At 47.2% G+C, this 15,207-nt stretch overlaps 2 protein-coding genes across 2 annotated transcripts; one reads left to right on the top strand and one right to left on the bottom strand.

The window, feature by feature from the left end:
- Nucleotides 1-3,856: 3,856 nt before the first annotated feature.
- LOC117833800 (bisdemethoxycurcumin synthase) lies at nucleotides 3,857-5,409 on the bottom strand. The gene is made up of 2 exons (XM_034713399.2): nucleotides 5,124-5,409; nucleotides 3,857-5,020 (listed from the first exon to the last, which is right to left on the bottom strand). The coding sequence occupies exons 1-2, from the start codon at nucleotides 5,311-5,313 to the stop codon at nucleotides 3,999-4,001; spliced, it is 1,212 nt and encodes a 403-aa protein (XP_034569290.1). The 5' UTR covers nucleotides 5,314-5,409; the 3' UTR covers nucleotides 3,857-3,998.
- A 5,585-nt stretch (nucleotides 5,410-10,994) lies between these two features.
- Nucleotides 10,995-12,550, top strand: LOC117833679 (bisdemethoxycurcumin synthase). Its single transcript, XM_034713271.2, has 2 exons — nucleotides 10,995-11,315; nucleotides 11,420-12,550. The coding sequence occupies exons 1-2, from the start codon at nucleotides 11,072-11,074 to the stop codon at nucleotides 12,436-12,438; spliced, it is 1,263 nt and encodes a 420-aa protein (XP_034569162.1). The 5' UTR covers nucleotides 10,995-11,071; the 3' UTR covers nucleotides 12,439-12,550.
- Nucleotides 12,551-15,207: the final 2,657 nt, after the last annotated feature.

Here is a 15,207-nt window from a genome sequence, read left to right as displayed (position 1 = left end):
GATTATATAGTTGAATTTAGGGGCGGAGCCAGCTCTCGAAGCCACCGGTGTTAGCTCTATTACACGTGATGTCAGCTCCATAGACAAACAGTGTGGAAGAGTGATTTCCTACTGATTTTGTAGGAAATCATCGATGTCAGCTGACATCAACAAAGGGGTCTGGCTCCGCCCCTAGTTGAATTATGGTCCAGGAGTAGTGGGGCAAAATAACATTCTAGAACTACCATGGGATCACAAATAATTTGAAATAAACCACAAATGAAAGGAGGCTATGAGAAGAAAAAATTGAAAAACTTTCATGTGCAGCTCCTAATTCACCAAATTTGGAAGCCCATTAGCTCATTTATTATGCAAAACAAAACTTGTACATCTTGTATGCTGAAATTGGGGCTGTTTGCAATATTCTGGAGCTTTGAGGGCAAATCTAAAACATTGCCATTATATGGCTCTTCCCCAACTCGAGAATAGACATAGAGTTGAGTTCTTGTTCTTGGGAGAGAGCTAGGGTTAGGAAGAGGAGAGGAGAGGCTTAGATCCGCAAAATCCATCCAATAGAAACTAAAATCCATGGGGCATTTGGAGCTTCCCCATCCTTATTGGCTCCCACTCTTGATTGCTTCTTTATATAGTGGATTGCTTGCCGCCACCCGTGATTTTTCCTTGCAAGGGGTTTCCACGTAAATCTTGGTGTCTACCCTCGGTTTAGTATTTTCCTTACCATATGTGTTGATTAAGTCACCATCTTGCTCACTATTGATCCATATGTCAAGTGGTTGCTTTTATAAATGAGTTGGCATGAGAGGCATATGTGTGTTCTTTGATATGTTGGTATGAGATGATGGGGATTGATATTCTAGTGAGCTAGCTGCTGCAAGTATTTTGTAATTGAATCATTGGATAGCTTGCGGTTTGAAAGTTTGAAGCATAGTTGCTGTTTTGTTCATGCTCACAAGGTGTTCGGTGAAATGCTTGTGACAAGTTAGATTGCTAATTTGATTATTCCGCTACTCCATTGTTATCAAAAAACATTGTCATATGCCTTGCTTTGATTGCTTACAAGGTGTTCCACAATTTCGCAAGCAAGCAGCAACAAAAATGTAGCAACAACGTTCATGTTATGCAACAAACTAAATATTTGTCAGCATTTAAACCGTTTTTAGTGGTATGTTCCCATGTGTATAAATGAGGATGAGACATATATATGATAAAACAGGTGCAAAGCTGGAGATTTATGCAGGAGTTATGGATATATATACCTTCTCCATCTATCGGATTTTCCGCACATTATAATTCTTTATGGAGTGCATAAATGTCATTCCAACTATAGACTGTTAAATATATTGTGACCAGATATTGTAACTTGATGTACACGCATAAAATAAACTCAGGCCGGTAAATAGATTACTGTCCTTGTAGATAGGGAGTTCGGCCAGAGTTTGTTTTACTGTGATTGTAAACCACGCTGGGGTTTTTCCAGCTCTATAAAACACGCAGGCGCGGCAAGAAGAAGGTGCAACGCTTAAACCTATACCATCTACCTCGTCCTCGGGAGAGGCAAGCATGGGATGCATTGTGAGAGATCATAGGGGGGGAGGTGATCCTTTCAGCGTGGAGGTTCCTGAGGAATTGTGCAACAGTGGAAGAGGCAGAGGCAGTGGCATGCTTAGAAGGAATACAGCAGGTGATGGAGTGGGTAAAGAAACCTACTATCCTTGAATCTGATTGTGCAGCAGTAGTCTAGCCCTCCTTTCTCCTTTGGCAGATAGGGCGAGGTGTTCACATATCGTTGAAGAGAAAAGAGCTTGTTTGGAGCTTCTGCCTGAGTTTAATATCAAGAAGATTAGAAGAGAGTGCAATAGAGTAGCTCGGAGAAGGTGCAACCCTTAAACCTATACCATCCACTTTTACATAGACAGACAAGGAGCTGCAAAGATAACTCAAATCAATCAAATAAAGCTGAATCTTATCGTTCTTTTTCACTTCTGGCTAGAATTGACCTTCAATTTGTAGGTCAGTACCCTCAGTTTTAGTTGAACTTTTGTCCTTTTCCGTTTGGCTGGAAAACAAACGATAAAATTATCTGCTACATCCAGATGTGGTACTGAATCGAACATGTTCTTATTTATAATTATAATCTTCACGAGACCTGTGGATTAGTCTGAACTGTTTTGTGTCTCACCAACCCCTGAAAAGAAACACACACCAAGCCCAATCACATTTAGTTGTCTATCTAGCTGGGCTGCCATAATCCACCAGTCCCCATTGTCCATCCAACAACCTCGCCCCCTTTAACTCCGAATCTGCAGCAAGCGTTCATGGTCTTCCATCAAAATCCAAAAGGTACTAGCAGCTGTACTTTGCTCATTGATCAGAATCAATGTCCCAACAATTATGCAAGGAAAGTTATGTCAAAGCTATTGCAGGTGATGTAACGAGGAATGAACCCCTGTGGACTTTCCATAAATCTCAGGAGATATGTTAGGACAGGAGTGCAGAATAAGGTTTGTGCAGGTTCAGTTTGCTGTGTAGTTGAAGCTGGGAGGGTTGGTGAGAGGGGCTTATCTGCTCGAATATTAGACGACCTCTTTCTCTCAACTAGCTTTCGAAGTGGTGAGGATTGAAAAGTATTGACATCTTAATGCTGATGACTAATAGCTAGGTTACGGAATCGGAACCCAGAAATTAAGTGGAAAACAATCCATGCAACAACTCATCGAATCTGCGGTCGTTGTGGGAATCAATCCTCGTTAGTTCGAAGGAAAGAAAAACTAACCACCGGACAGCATAGCTTTCATCAGTTAATGTAATTAACAACAGGGAAACCAAATATCACTTATACCTTTTGGTTTAAACTATAAGAGAATTACCAATATATTTAGTCATACGGCATTATTGCAGCTTTGTCTTTTGTAAAAAGAGTTACTCCCTCCATCCCAAATTGTAAGTCATTCCAAGAATTTTGGAGAGTCAAAGCATCTTAAGTTTGACCAAAATTATAGAGAAAATTACAAAGATTTATGACATCAAATAGGTATACTATGAAAATATAATTGATGAAGAATCTAATGATACTTAGTTGACATCATAAATGTTATTATATTATCATATAAATTTGGTCAAACTTGAGATACTTTGACTCTCCAAGATTTTTGGAATGACTTACAATTTGGGATGGAGGGAGTAAACAATATACCAAGGCCATATTTCTATTATTTCTCAAGATAAAACACTAAGGAACTGTTTGGAAGCCGGGTGTTAGATGCAAACCAGGTGTAAAATACAGGTCTAAGTTTTTTTCCGACCCAACCTGTAAATTGCTGCTTGGATGGGCTCTAAATTAAACATCATTACTCCCGGATTGGGCCGCCAATCCCCGGGTACTAGCTAGATTTGGCCCAAGCTGTAATTTCGCCGGCCTAAAGCCCCTCCCTCATCCAGGCCGATTTCAGCCTGCTCGCCATCCCCAACTAGGCCAAAACCGCTCGGCCCATCTCCCTCCTGCCTTCCCCGACAGGCCCTGGCCCAGCTCGCACTCACGCTCCTCACCATTCTGGCCGAGCAGGCCCTGCCTTCTTCTGTATTTTGGGCCGTGTTGGGTTCGAACGACCAGTGCGTAATAAGGCCTAGTAGGCTGGGCTCGAACTTCTAACATTCCCCTTCTTCGGTCCTGTTTGACTATCTGGATATAGCTAGGTAATATGTGGATCCACGAGCTAATTTCACTAGTTGGCGAGATAATTGACTATCCTACTCTTTATTAATTTCACACTCCCTCCATCCTACAATATAGATACATAGACTTGTCCAAAATTAAACATTTTTCAATTTTAACCACAGCAAATAATCACAAGTATAATAATATAAAAATAATGCTAGTAGATTTATCGTGAAACAGACTAATACTCATTTATCTTTCTATAAATTTGCCATTTTTCAATTTATTAGTCACACCCAAACCACGTTACGCAATACGCATCCTTGCAAGAAGCTAGGATAAGCTAGTCTTCGTTCCTCCTGCCAGCGGTGGCATGCATAACTATAGTCTCGACAGTGAGCCCCGGCCCCAGCCCCGACATGATCCCCCATTGCCAATCCTCCCCTTCCTCCTCACCATGCTGGCGGCGCCGCCGTATCTCATCCAGGACAAAGATGACCGTCGCGCCGAACATGTTGCCGTACTCGCTCAGCACGCACCGGCTCGCTGCGAGCTTACCGGTTTCCAGCCCCATGGCGGCCTCGTAGCTGTCCAAGAGCGGTCGGCTGCCAGGGTGCACCGCCCAGAGAAGACCATTCCAGCCGGTGCCGCTGGCGTTCGCCAGGCCGAGCGGCGCCAGGGATTCCGCCAGGCACCGCTCCAGGCCGCCGCGGACGAGCGCCGGCACCTCGACGGACATGCGGTAGTCGACGCCACTCTCGCCGAGGTTGATCGCCACGGCGTGCTCCGTCCCCGGTAGCGTCGCCTGCGAGGACGACACGACGTGGAACACGGGGCGCTCGATGGGGTCTGTCGTCGGGTCGGCACCGACGATGGCTGCTCCGGCTCCGTCGCCGAACAGGGCCATGGCGACGAGGGTGTCGAGGCTGTTCTCGTCGGGGGCGCGGAAGGGGAGGAGCACGGCGTGGGCGCAGGCCACGAGCACGCGGGCGCCGCGGTTGTTCTCGGCGGCGTCCTTGGCGAGGCCGATCGCCGTGAAGATCGCGGAGCAGCCGTGGAGGTAGAGCAGGGTGCGGCGCACGGTCGGGCGGAGGCCCAGGAGCGCCGCGAGGCGGAGGTCGGTGCCCGGCTCCCCGGCGCCGGAGTTTGTGGCGACAACGAGGTGCGTGATGTCGGCCGCCGGGCGGCCCCACTCCGCGATCGCCCTCTCCGCCGCGGCCGCGGCGAGCTCGGACACGGCGTCCGCGGATACACGCAGCCGCGCGCCCAGCGACGGCGCCGCCGCGCGGTCCGTGAACTCCGGGTGTCCGCCGATCGTCTCCTCGGTGTGGTGGAAATAGCGCTTCTTGATGCCTGACTTGTCACCTGCGGGAGAACAGACGCAAGAATTTGACGTTGTAGCAACAAAAGATCTCTTTGTTTCCGAGGAATGTTTTGATTAATCAAACTGAATGGAATCAGTACGTACACATCTTTTTCATCTTGGCCTTGAGCTTGGCGAGGTGGTCGCTCTTGGTGATGCGGAAGTACCAGTCGGTGAACTCGTCCTGGCGCACGCAGTTCGCCGGAACGGCCGTGCCGATGGCCAGCACGGCGGCGGGGCCATCGGCACGCTGCGCCCGGCGGATCTCATTGAGGAGGGTGGTGGTCGCAGCCATAGTGGTTGGCGATAGGCAACTGAGCTCGTGTGTCGTGGATACAAAACATACCACGAATTATAGTATCCGGTGTTTCACATGCAGTCCTGGTGCCCGGCCGGCTAACTGCTAACAACCATGGCGTACGTTCGTTCGACTGAGACATGGAATGGTCTCCATGACTCCATGTGTGTGTGCTTTCACATGGAAACAATGCTGGTGCACGCCGTTCATGTGGGTTCTATGAATTGGAGATACTCGGGATTTTTCTTTCGGTTTGAGATGTCATAGACCCATAGTGTCAAACGCACGTACGCTACAGTGACATAGTCAGTGGCGGATCCAGACATCGGATGAAGCCTGGGCAAAGCTCGTGCTCTCTCAGTCTCTTTTCCCAGGTTGTGACTACATAGGGCTGATTTGAGTGGCAGCAGAACATGATCCCTCTTGTGAGACTGCTTCAGAGCCCGAGCAGACGCCCAGGGTCGCCGGGCCCTAGATCTGCCCCTGGACATAGTAGTCCACGTATACTCAACGTAAAATTAGCTAGCTTGTCAGTAATTCCGCAGAGCACACATCAGTACCATCACGACACTAAGTCAACCGCATAAGCTCATTGGATGGCATGTACGCATGTACGGGGTCGACAATAGTATTGCCAAAGCTGTGGGACTTGAGTTATTCCACGCAACAAGCTGTTCAGGACCAAAACAACGCCGGAAAGGAAGCAGGTAGCTCGAATAGACAGCCAGGTCAAATATTGCATTCTCATGTAGAAGCACAATAGCAACTCAGGAGTCCAAGGACCTCCTTGTGCAAGGAATTGCATGTATGCACAACTCTATGTAAAGACGTAGCTTTTTTCTAGCTTTTGACAGATGTGAGCATGTATTGCTTGGCACTTGTGCATGGCTCCGTAGAAAACGAATTGGACTAAATGGTAGGGTGCATGTCTCCCGAAAATCCATCCGGGATAAACCAACCGGGACAAAAGAGGAGGTCTTTAGTCCCAGGTCTTTCAACAGGGAGTAACAGTCACCCTTTAGTCCCGGTTGGTGTCACTAACCGGGACTAAAGGCCTGCCACGCCAGGCGCGGGACAGGCCCTTTACTCCCGGTTGGTAAAAGCAACCGGGAGTAAAGGGTGCCCCTTTAGTCCCGGTTGGGTTTCCCAACCGGGAGTAAAGAGTTACCCTTTAGTCCCGGTTGGATTTTCCAACCGGGACTAAATGGCGCCCTGCATGGCACCCTGTGTGGCACCTGAAATTTTCATGCATGCATCACGTACGTAGTACCGCGACCCTTTTGTTAACCTTTAGTAGTTGAGATTTGTTTTAGAATGAAATCAACTAGTATTTAAACAAAAGAAATTTGTAATTATACAATCACTATATATATATATACACACAATTCATATACACAATTCAACTAGTACAAATCGATCATAATTAGCGCGTATCATATATACAAATAAATCAAACTATATATCTACAATCTTTCCGTCGAGGTGTTGCTGCTCGGAGCGTCTAATTGTCGTCCATCGTAATAAAACTGAGATGCCAACTATGATTTTCCCCTTGCCGAAAGAGGAACCACAATCGCCCCCACCATCGCCACTTCCTCCCGTAGCAGAAGCCATCTATGTACAAAAATTATTACCTTAACGCTGCATAAGTTGTTGAACTTGAAGACCGTGATCATCTCGCGAGCATGTCCTCAACTGGGCGGCACCGCACTTCATCATGAAAGAGGTTCGATGCTACGGAAAAGGGGACACGGTCACGATGTCCGTATCCACTCTTTCTCGTAGAATCGAACCTCCTTCTTGACATACATTGCTGCTTGGCGGAGAACATCATCGCAGAGATGAACACGGTATGCAAGTTCAACAAGTATGGATTTGAAAAACCATATTGAATTTGTTAAGTTCAACAAGTAGCAGAAGCCATCTATGTACAAAAATTCTTATCTTAGCACTGCAAAAGTTGTTGAACTTGAAGACCGTGATCATCTCGTGAGCATGTCCTCAACTGGGCGGCACCGCACTTCATCATGAAAGAGGTTCGATTCTACGGAAAAGGGGACACGGTCACGATATCCGTATCCACTCTTTCTCGTAGAATTGAACCTCCTTCTTGACATACGTTGCTGCTCAGCCGAGAACATCCTCGCCGAGATAAACACGGTTTGCAAGTTCAACAAGTATGGATTTGAAAACCTTATTGAATTTGATAAGATAAACCGTCTAGACAAGGTAGCATCATTCTTAAACCACTGCAAGAATGCATACTATATATGATACATCAATCTCCCTCACATTCTAGCTCAAAATACCTCTCCATTTTCTACTTCATCACATTCTAGCAAATAATCTTTCCATCTCCAAAGCATAAATCAAAGCATAACACGAGGATGAAGTAGCAAACCTTCACAACACTTGTGTCGGCTGAGTGAAATTCTCACGAAAATGAGGGAAAAAACTTCGGGCAGCACCTCCCTTGCTTCGGCACCACCGGAGAGTAGGTGAACCTCAGCTCTCTGTCTATATGCTGGACTGGCTCGGGCTGAAGGAGGAAGAAAGGCCTCTGTCTTGGTATATAATGGGGATGAGTTTTTATCCCGGTTAAAAACTCCAACCGAGATAAAAAGGAACACCTTTTGTCCTGGTTGAAAGTTTAGTCCGTTGGAAGCTCCAACCAAGGTCCACCTCCAACCGGGATAAAAGGTCCACCCTTTTATCCCGGTTGGAGCCTCCAACCACGAGAAAAGGGTGCCGCCACCGACGCCCCGAAACTAGCCGTTGCAACCGGGACTAAAGGGGGGCCTTTAGTTCCGGTTGCAATTACCAACCGGGACTAACTCTCCCCTCCATTTTTGACTACCGTGGCGCACCCCCTTTTGTCCCGGGCCAACTTTAAACCGGGACAAAATGCGGCGTATCGAAAGCCAATTCTCTACTAGTGAAAGTATAAACTCATAAATGTGCATGTATTTGTTGTGGGCTTAGCTTATTTTCAGATTATCGCAACACGCGTTCTCGTCGGGGAGAGCCGTGGCCGCTGGATCAGATCAGAAGTGCCGCTGCCGGGCCGCATGTTTTCGCTCTACTGGAGTCGTCGTTGTGGCCGCCGAACAACCGCCGTGAATGGACGCCCGCCATGCGTACGTGCTGCTGCTGGACGCTTTTCTGCTGATCGTGGAAACCAGACTCCAAGCAAGATGGATCTACGAACGCCTGGCCTTGCAGCTCCATGCAACGAACGATCACCTAAACAAAATAAAGTAGGCGGCGGAGAAGTGCTCGAAGGTAGCCATCGAGCTTGACGAAGCCGTAGGAAGTGTAGCCGCCGCCGAGGTTGCCGGCTCTCCAGCGATGATCTAGTACACTCGGTGTGCTGACAGGACATAGGGCAGCCGACTAGGCATCGCTACAGTCATGTGACGACAGCTCCTATATGACTTTCGGCATCATATAAGCATCGTGGCTTTAAAAGCCCATTACGTCCCATTAATATCCACGGGACTTTATTCACACGCAATGATTTTTCCCTACTTCTAGACTTTTTTCACGACATGTTTTTTTTCAAATTCTATACAACATTCAGTTTCAAATGGTGAAGTACATTTTTGTATGTATTCAACATTAGCGAACACATGATCCAACATTTCATCGAACCTAGTTCAACATTTTAGAAAAACTAGTTTAACAATTTTCATATAAAATGTTCAAATGGTGTAATCAAAATGTTGAAATAGTGAATTCAAAGGGTTGAAATGGTGTGTTCAGAATTTTGATGTTTACACAATCCAGAAGAATCAGACAAATAACATTCAGGATTTTGGTGGCCAGCACTTGCAGTGGAGAGGGCCTGCGGCAGTGGCAACCACGGCACAGCAGCGCACGCGTGGAGGCAACAGAGGCAGCGGCAACCATGGCAACGCATGGCCGCAGGCACGATGGAGGCAGTGCGGTAGCTCGAGTGGCAAGGCACGGCGGAGGCGGAGGCGCCCGTGCACGGGGCAGGCGCAGAGGAGGCAGCGCTCGCGGGGGACGACGGCGGCGCACGCGGCCGATGTGGGGCAGGAGGAGAGGGGGCGTGTGTTAGGATTGAGGGAGGTAAGCATCCAATGGTGAAGAGAAGCACGCACGGATCTCAAACATAGGAAGTCCCATAACATGTTCATTCATCCGTGCATCCATAGGAAATGAGAAAGCGGGAAGTCACCTCGTCCGCGGAGGAGGAGGCAACGCCAGAATGGGGTTTGAGGAGCAAGTGGCGTCAAGGAGGGGTGAAGGGAGAGGAAGAGGAGGCGCACTAGGTCAACTTCTGGTAGAGGGGTGTCCATGCACGGTGGCGCTCGCACGTTAGCGCGGACGACCGGGAAGCTGGCGCCGTGGTGTTGAGCAGTGGATCCGGTGACAGCGGTAGCAGTGCGCTGCTGCTTCTAGGCTAGGTTAAGTTGAGGACATTACAGAGAGAGGAATGGATGATGTTTGGAGGACTTGGTCTATTTTGAAATGGTGGAGTGTCTTATAGGTAATAGGTAGTGATAAAGCGTACTACAAATCTTAGGAAATAAGTGACCGTAGGGGGTCGGCATATGGTGGATTATGAATTTTCTTGGTGGCAATTAAGGAAATTTCCCAATAATAAAGTTTCAATTCGTTGTGGAGATTATTTTAGTAGAGAAGTGGGAATCACCATAAAGATTGTCAAGAACCCGACATTAAAATAACAAATATTGTTTTCTATTAGTTTTCCACAATTTCAGTTTTGTAGATCCAGTAGTTTTTTCCACAAGCTCAACTAGAATCTGTGTAGTAAGTGTACTTCCTCCGTTCTGTAATCAAGTGTTCAAAATTTATCCTCAAATACAAGACATTGTAGGCATATTTGGATGATTGCCATTTAATTCTTTCTATAATTAACAAGATAATAGTGGTTGATTGGTGGATTATTACTAAAAATAATTTTCTTATTATCTGCAACTACCATTACATGCGTCTTTGGTACTCCTGCTAATATATCCTAAAATCTCTAGCATGTCTTATATTTTCTGGAGGGAGGAAGTACAAGCTAGAATATCTATGTAGGGTTAAAAGCTTTTGGATTAGCATTGCGTACTACCAAGTGACGAATTATATGAAAACAACAAAATTGTGTTGTGTAAATATTCTTCCTTATCAAGGAAAAACCATGTCATTTGCATAAAGCAAGAGCCGCGTTGCATTTGGTGGATTATACTACATTTAATGGATAATTGTTCATGAACAAGTTTTCTCACTTGGATATAGTAACTGTCTTTTCAGAAATTTAGTTTCTCTCCAGCTATATATGGCATAAAGACAAATTTGGTCTTCATTGAGTCCTTTAACAACAGTTTGTTTACCAGATTGTAAATTTAGGTACCTCTAACCATCCCCACCACCACCACCGATTTTTATGAGCAAAGCCGTACGCGTGATAGGCTGACAATGAAAGATCTGCAACATTTTTAGTGTATCATGTGATATTCAATGTTCGTTTTCAAAATGGAATCCTGTTGAATCCTTGTAGTTTTCCAAATCACCCAACTTTCTCATGCAGTTTTTAGACCTGCATAATTTTCATGTGAAGACTCAAAACATAAAGGTCGGTTTCATGTCAGTAATCTAACAATAAGATCCAATCTCCAAGATCGTTTCGACTGCGATGCCAGCTGTTGGCGGTTGGCCACCGGCCACCTACACAGCATGAGGTGGAATTTTTGCCTTTATATTTGCACAAGAGCGTCTTCTCATGTCGTGCAACGAACACACATCTGCTTCTGGCCATCCAACAACCATGGCTGCAACTGCCCATCCGGCCACCGTCCTCCGTGACACCTACCAGAGACAGCGTGCCGATGGCCCCGCGGCTATACTGGCCATCGGCACGGCAAACCCCGCGAACCGCATCGAACAAGACGAGTTCACCGACTGGTACTTCCGTGTTACCAAGAGCGACCACCTAACCAAGCTCAAAGCGAAGCTGAAGAAAATATGTACGTGCTGATTTGATTCATCTCAAAATAATCGAAAAGTGTCAGCAGAGAATGAACATTGTTTTTCCACATCACAAGATTGATTCTTGCTTCTTCCTACGCAGCCGACAAATCGGGCATCAGGAAGCGCCATTTCTACCACACCGAGGAGACGATCGGCGGCCACCCGGAGATAATCGACCGCGCGGCTCCGTCGCTTGGCGCTAGGCAGGGCATCACCACGGACGCCGCCCACAACCTCGCCGCGGACGTGGCGTCGAGAGCGATCGTGGCCTGGGGCCGCCCGGCGGCCGACATCACTCATCTTGTGGTCAGCACCAATGCCGGCGCCCACGAGCCGGGCGCGGACCTCCGCCTGGCCGGGCTCCTCGGACTCCGGCCGGCCGTGCGCCGTACGCTGCTCTACCTTCACGGCTGCTCTGCTGGCCTCGCCGCTCTCCGCGTCGCCAAGGATATCGCCGAGAACAACCGCGGCGCCCGCGTGCTCGTGGCGTGCACGCAGGCGAGCATCCTGCTGTTCAGTCCCCCGGACGATGACCTGATCGACCTCCTCGTCGCCATGGCCCTGTTCGGCGACGGCGCCGGGGCAGTCATTGTCGGCGCTGACCCGACCGGACCCATCGAGCGCCCCGTCTTCCACATGGTATCCGCCTCGCAGACGACGTTGCCGGGCACGGAGCACGCCGTGGTGACGAATTTTAGCGAGAGTGGCCTCGCCAACACCAACCTGTCCGTCGAGGTCCCGATGCTTGTCCGGGGCAGTATAGAGCGGTGCCTGGCGGACTCGCTGGCGCCGCTGGGCCTCCCTGACGCCAGCAATGGCGGCTGGAACGGGCTCTTCTGGGCCCTGCACCCCGGAGGCCGCGCCATCCTGGACAGCTACGAAGCCGCTCTCGGCCTGGAGCCTCGGAAGCTTGCGGCCAGCCGGCACGTGCTGAGCGAGTACGGCAACATGAGCGGTGCGACGGTCATCTTTGTTCTCGACGAGATACGCCGGCGCCGTCGTCGCCAAGATGACTCCGACAAGGACTGCCAATGGGGAGTCATGTCGGGGCTGGGGCCTGGACTCACGATCGAGACACTAGTGTTGCATGCCACCGGCAGCCAGGATGGAAGCTACTAACTGTAGCAGCTTCCTATAGCTAGAATAATGCGACACACTGTAATAAGGATATGATGTGTATGTAAGTTTATCACGGGTTTTTATGGAATATTTAATTAAGTTTGGGCTATAATATTTCTGCCTTCTGTACTGCATGAGTTGTGTACTACTCTGTCATTCAGGTTTCAGGGTCAGTTTGCAGTCTCTGTGCCTTATATTGGATTGGCTCATACTACCTCCGATCCGTTTTATTTGACATTTCATACAATAATTTTGACCTGCATGCAAGCAGTTCTATTTCTTTGTCGGGAACGTCAAATAAAATGAATTCGGAGGTAAGTGTATTAATGAGCCTTAATATGGTCTCATGCAGATTCTGAGAATTGATTGAGTAGCTGACAATCACAACTTCCTCTAGGACGAGTGCCTAGCTAGTGCCTCTAGCTTACCTATGCTGATGCGAGGGATCCGGTACCCATTTCCTCTGCCATCTATCATTGCCTCCATCGTACAGCCTTGTACTGTTTGGACCACCTATTTCAACAAAATTTGACTGTATTTACGATACTCTTCCATAACATTATCAATAAGTCCATGGAAGTTACTAGATAGATCGTTGTGGCTGTGTTGGCTCTCCCTAATGACACCTTTTACCCCCCCCCTCTCTCTTTTAACCTCAATATTGACACAAAATGGTGTCAATAATATTGATCATACATAATTATCACCCGTTATTTGCCTATCGATGTGGTTTTGGTCCATGCTGTGTTTTTGCAAAAAATTGACAATAATTGAACCAAGAGCGACCAAAGTCCGAAACCTACAACATGCATGATGATATTTGACACCAGCACCACATGGGTCAATTTCGGGTGCACATGCAGTGAACTCTAGGAGAACAAGTGATCTACAGAGAACAACCAAGCCTACACAAAAAGGATGACCCGGAGTAGCCCATACGGATCTGCATGGATCCCCCGCATACGAATAGGCATGGGCCTATCTGGCCCCAAATGTGTCCAATTTTCGTGGACTTCCTACCCAAGTTACTTAGGGGCTACAACACTTGAAGATATGAAAAGTTTATCGTGGGAACTTGTCGATCATATATACCTCTGAAATGTTCAACTTTGGAAACTCATCGAAACCATTATTATTCATGAAGTTTCAACGAAAAAGATCTATAAGTGTCAAGGACCTTCTGAAAAATCATGGAGACTTGGCAAATTTTGCCGCGAAGGGGGGCATGCGGATCCACATGGTGGGTCATGCAGATTCGTATGGCACCTTCCCCTTGATAGGATATGGGGAAGCGTTCAACCTCCCGTAGGTGGCCGCACCTTTGTTATATAGGTAGGGAAGAGCCCCTGCATGGCGTACAAGATATGCACAACTAAGGTTGTTGGTGCCAATCAATCTATAACTAACCTATACACGGGATCTCAACTAATACAATAGCTGAATCTTATCTACACAATTAACACCAACAACCTTGCATGCATTGCACGTTCACATCAAAGGAAGTCTATCTAATATCCTCCTCAATCTCAACCGGGTAGTACGAGGTTTAGATTTTTCTTGAATTGTTCTACCTTCCTGACTATGAGAGCCTTGGTAAAACCATCCACAACTTGATCATCTGTAGAAATAATTCGCACATCAAGCAACTTCTCTTAGACTCTCTCCCGAACCAAATGATAGTCGATTTCTATGTGTTTTTACGAGCATGAAACACCAGATTAGCTGAGAGATAAGTTGCCCCAATATTGTCACACCATAAACTTGCAGCAACAAGACTCTGGATGCCATGTTCTTTCAGCAAAGATTGTACCCAGATTATCTCAGCCGTCACATTGGCCATTGCCTTGTATTCAGCCTTGGTACTTGACCGTGATACAGTTACTTGTTCGCGAGCACTCCATGAGGTCAAGTTGTGTCCTAAGAAGATGGCGAAACCTCTGTTGATGGCTCTTAAGTACCAAATCTAATCCGTCAACTCCTGCATAAACACATAAACTATGAGCAACTATGAGCATCAATAGTAGTGGTAGGAGTTGTTACTAATGAATTCCACAAGTGTTGGTGAATATTTGTATGGAGGTCCATTAAATGAGAAAGCACACCTCAAGAGCAAGGAAACACACTCTCAACCAATCAGAAGTAAGCATGCAAATCCATGAGCCCACAAACAGGAGGAGATCAGCTAGATTCACTGCGTAACACCCTATACCCACATGAGGACCCACAGGGTAGTGACCCAGCCAAAGGTGGTTGCCAGAGGCGGTTGCCCTGGGTCGACCGAACCCCTGGTTGGGCTGAACCTTGGTCAGCTCCTCTTGCCTCCAGCCTCCATGTATCGCTAGTTACTGATGTTGCAATGGCGGTTAGGGAAGATTCACCAGATATTGCCCTCTAAAACCGACCCTAAGAGCCAATAAATAAAAGAGGAGGGTCTCACTTTATGACACACCACCTTCCATCCCCCACTTGGAGAAACACTCTCATTCTTATCAAGAGAAGAGCTCCACTCCATAGCAAAGCCCTGCTTAGGCTAGTGCTTGGTATAGGGATATATATATATATATATATATATATATATATATATATATATATATATATATATAGAGAGAGAGAGAGAGAGAGAGAGAGAGAGAGAGCAGGGGAGTAGCTCGGAGGAGTGCTGAGTTCCTCAGCACTCTACTCCGGTCATGTACCTATATGGATGCTAGCTTCCTTCTGAGTAAAGTAAGTGAGTATTTGTGATTCCTTCTTTGGTTTAGTTCTTATTTA

The sequence above is a fragment of the Setaria viridis genome, chromosome 8 (assembly GCF_005286985.2).
Source record: "Setaria viridis chromosome 8, Setaria_viridis_v4.0, whole genome shotgun sequence".
Taxonomy (NCBI): Eukaryota; Viridiplantae; Streptophyta; class Magnoliopsida; order Poales; family Poaceae; genus Setaria; species Setaria viridis.
This window is presented reverse-complemented; position numbering and strand designations above follow the sequence as displayed.

What these genes read in the sequence shown, in the direction of transcription:
- LOC117833800 (XM_034713399.2), bottom strand. Translation starts at nt 5,313, where the DNA reads ATGGCTGCGACCACCACCCTCCTCAATGAGATCCGCCGGGCGCAGCGT. An exon ending in GGCCAAGATGAAAAAGATGT is followed by an intron (nt 5,021 to 5,123) that starts GTACGTACTGAT and finishes GTTCTCCCGCAG; the next exon opens with GTGACAAGTCAGGCATCAAG.
- LOC117833679 (XM_034713271.2), top strand. Translation starts at nt 11,072, where the DNA reads ATGTCGTGCAACGAACACACATCTGCTTCTGGCCATCCAACAACCATG. An exon ending in AGCGAAGCTGAAGAAAATAT is followed by an intron (nt 11,316 to 11,419) that starts GTACGTGCTGAT and finishes CTTCCTACGCAG; the next exon opens with CCGACAAATCGGGCATCAGG.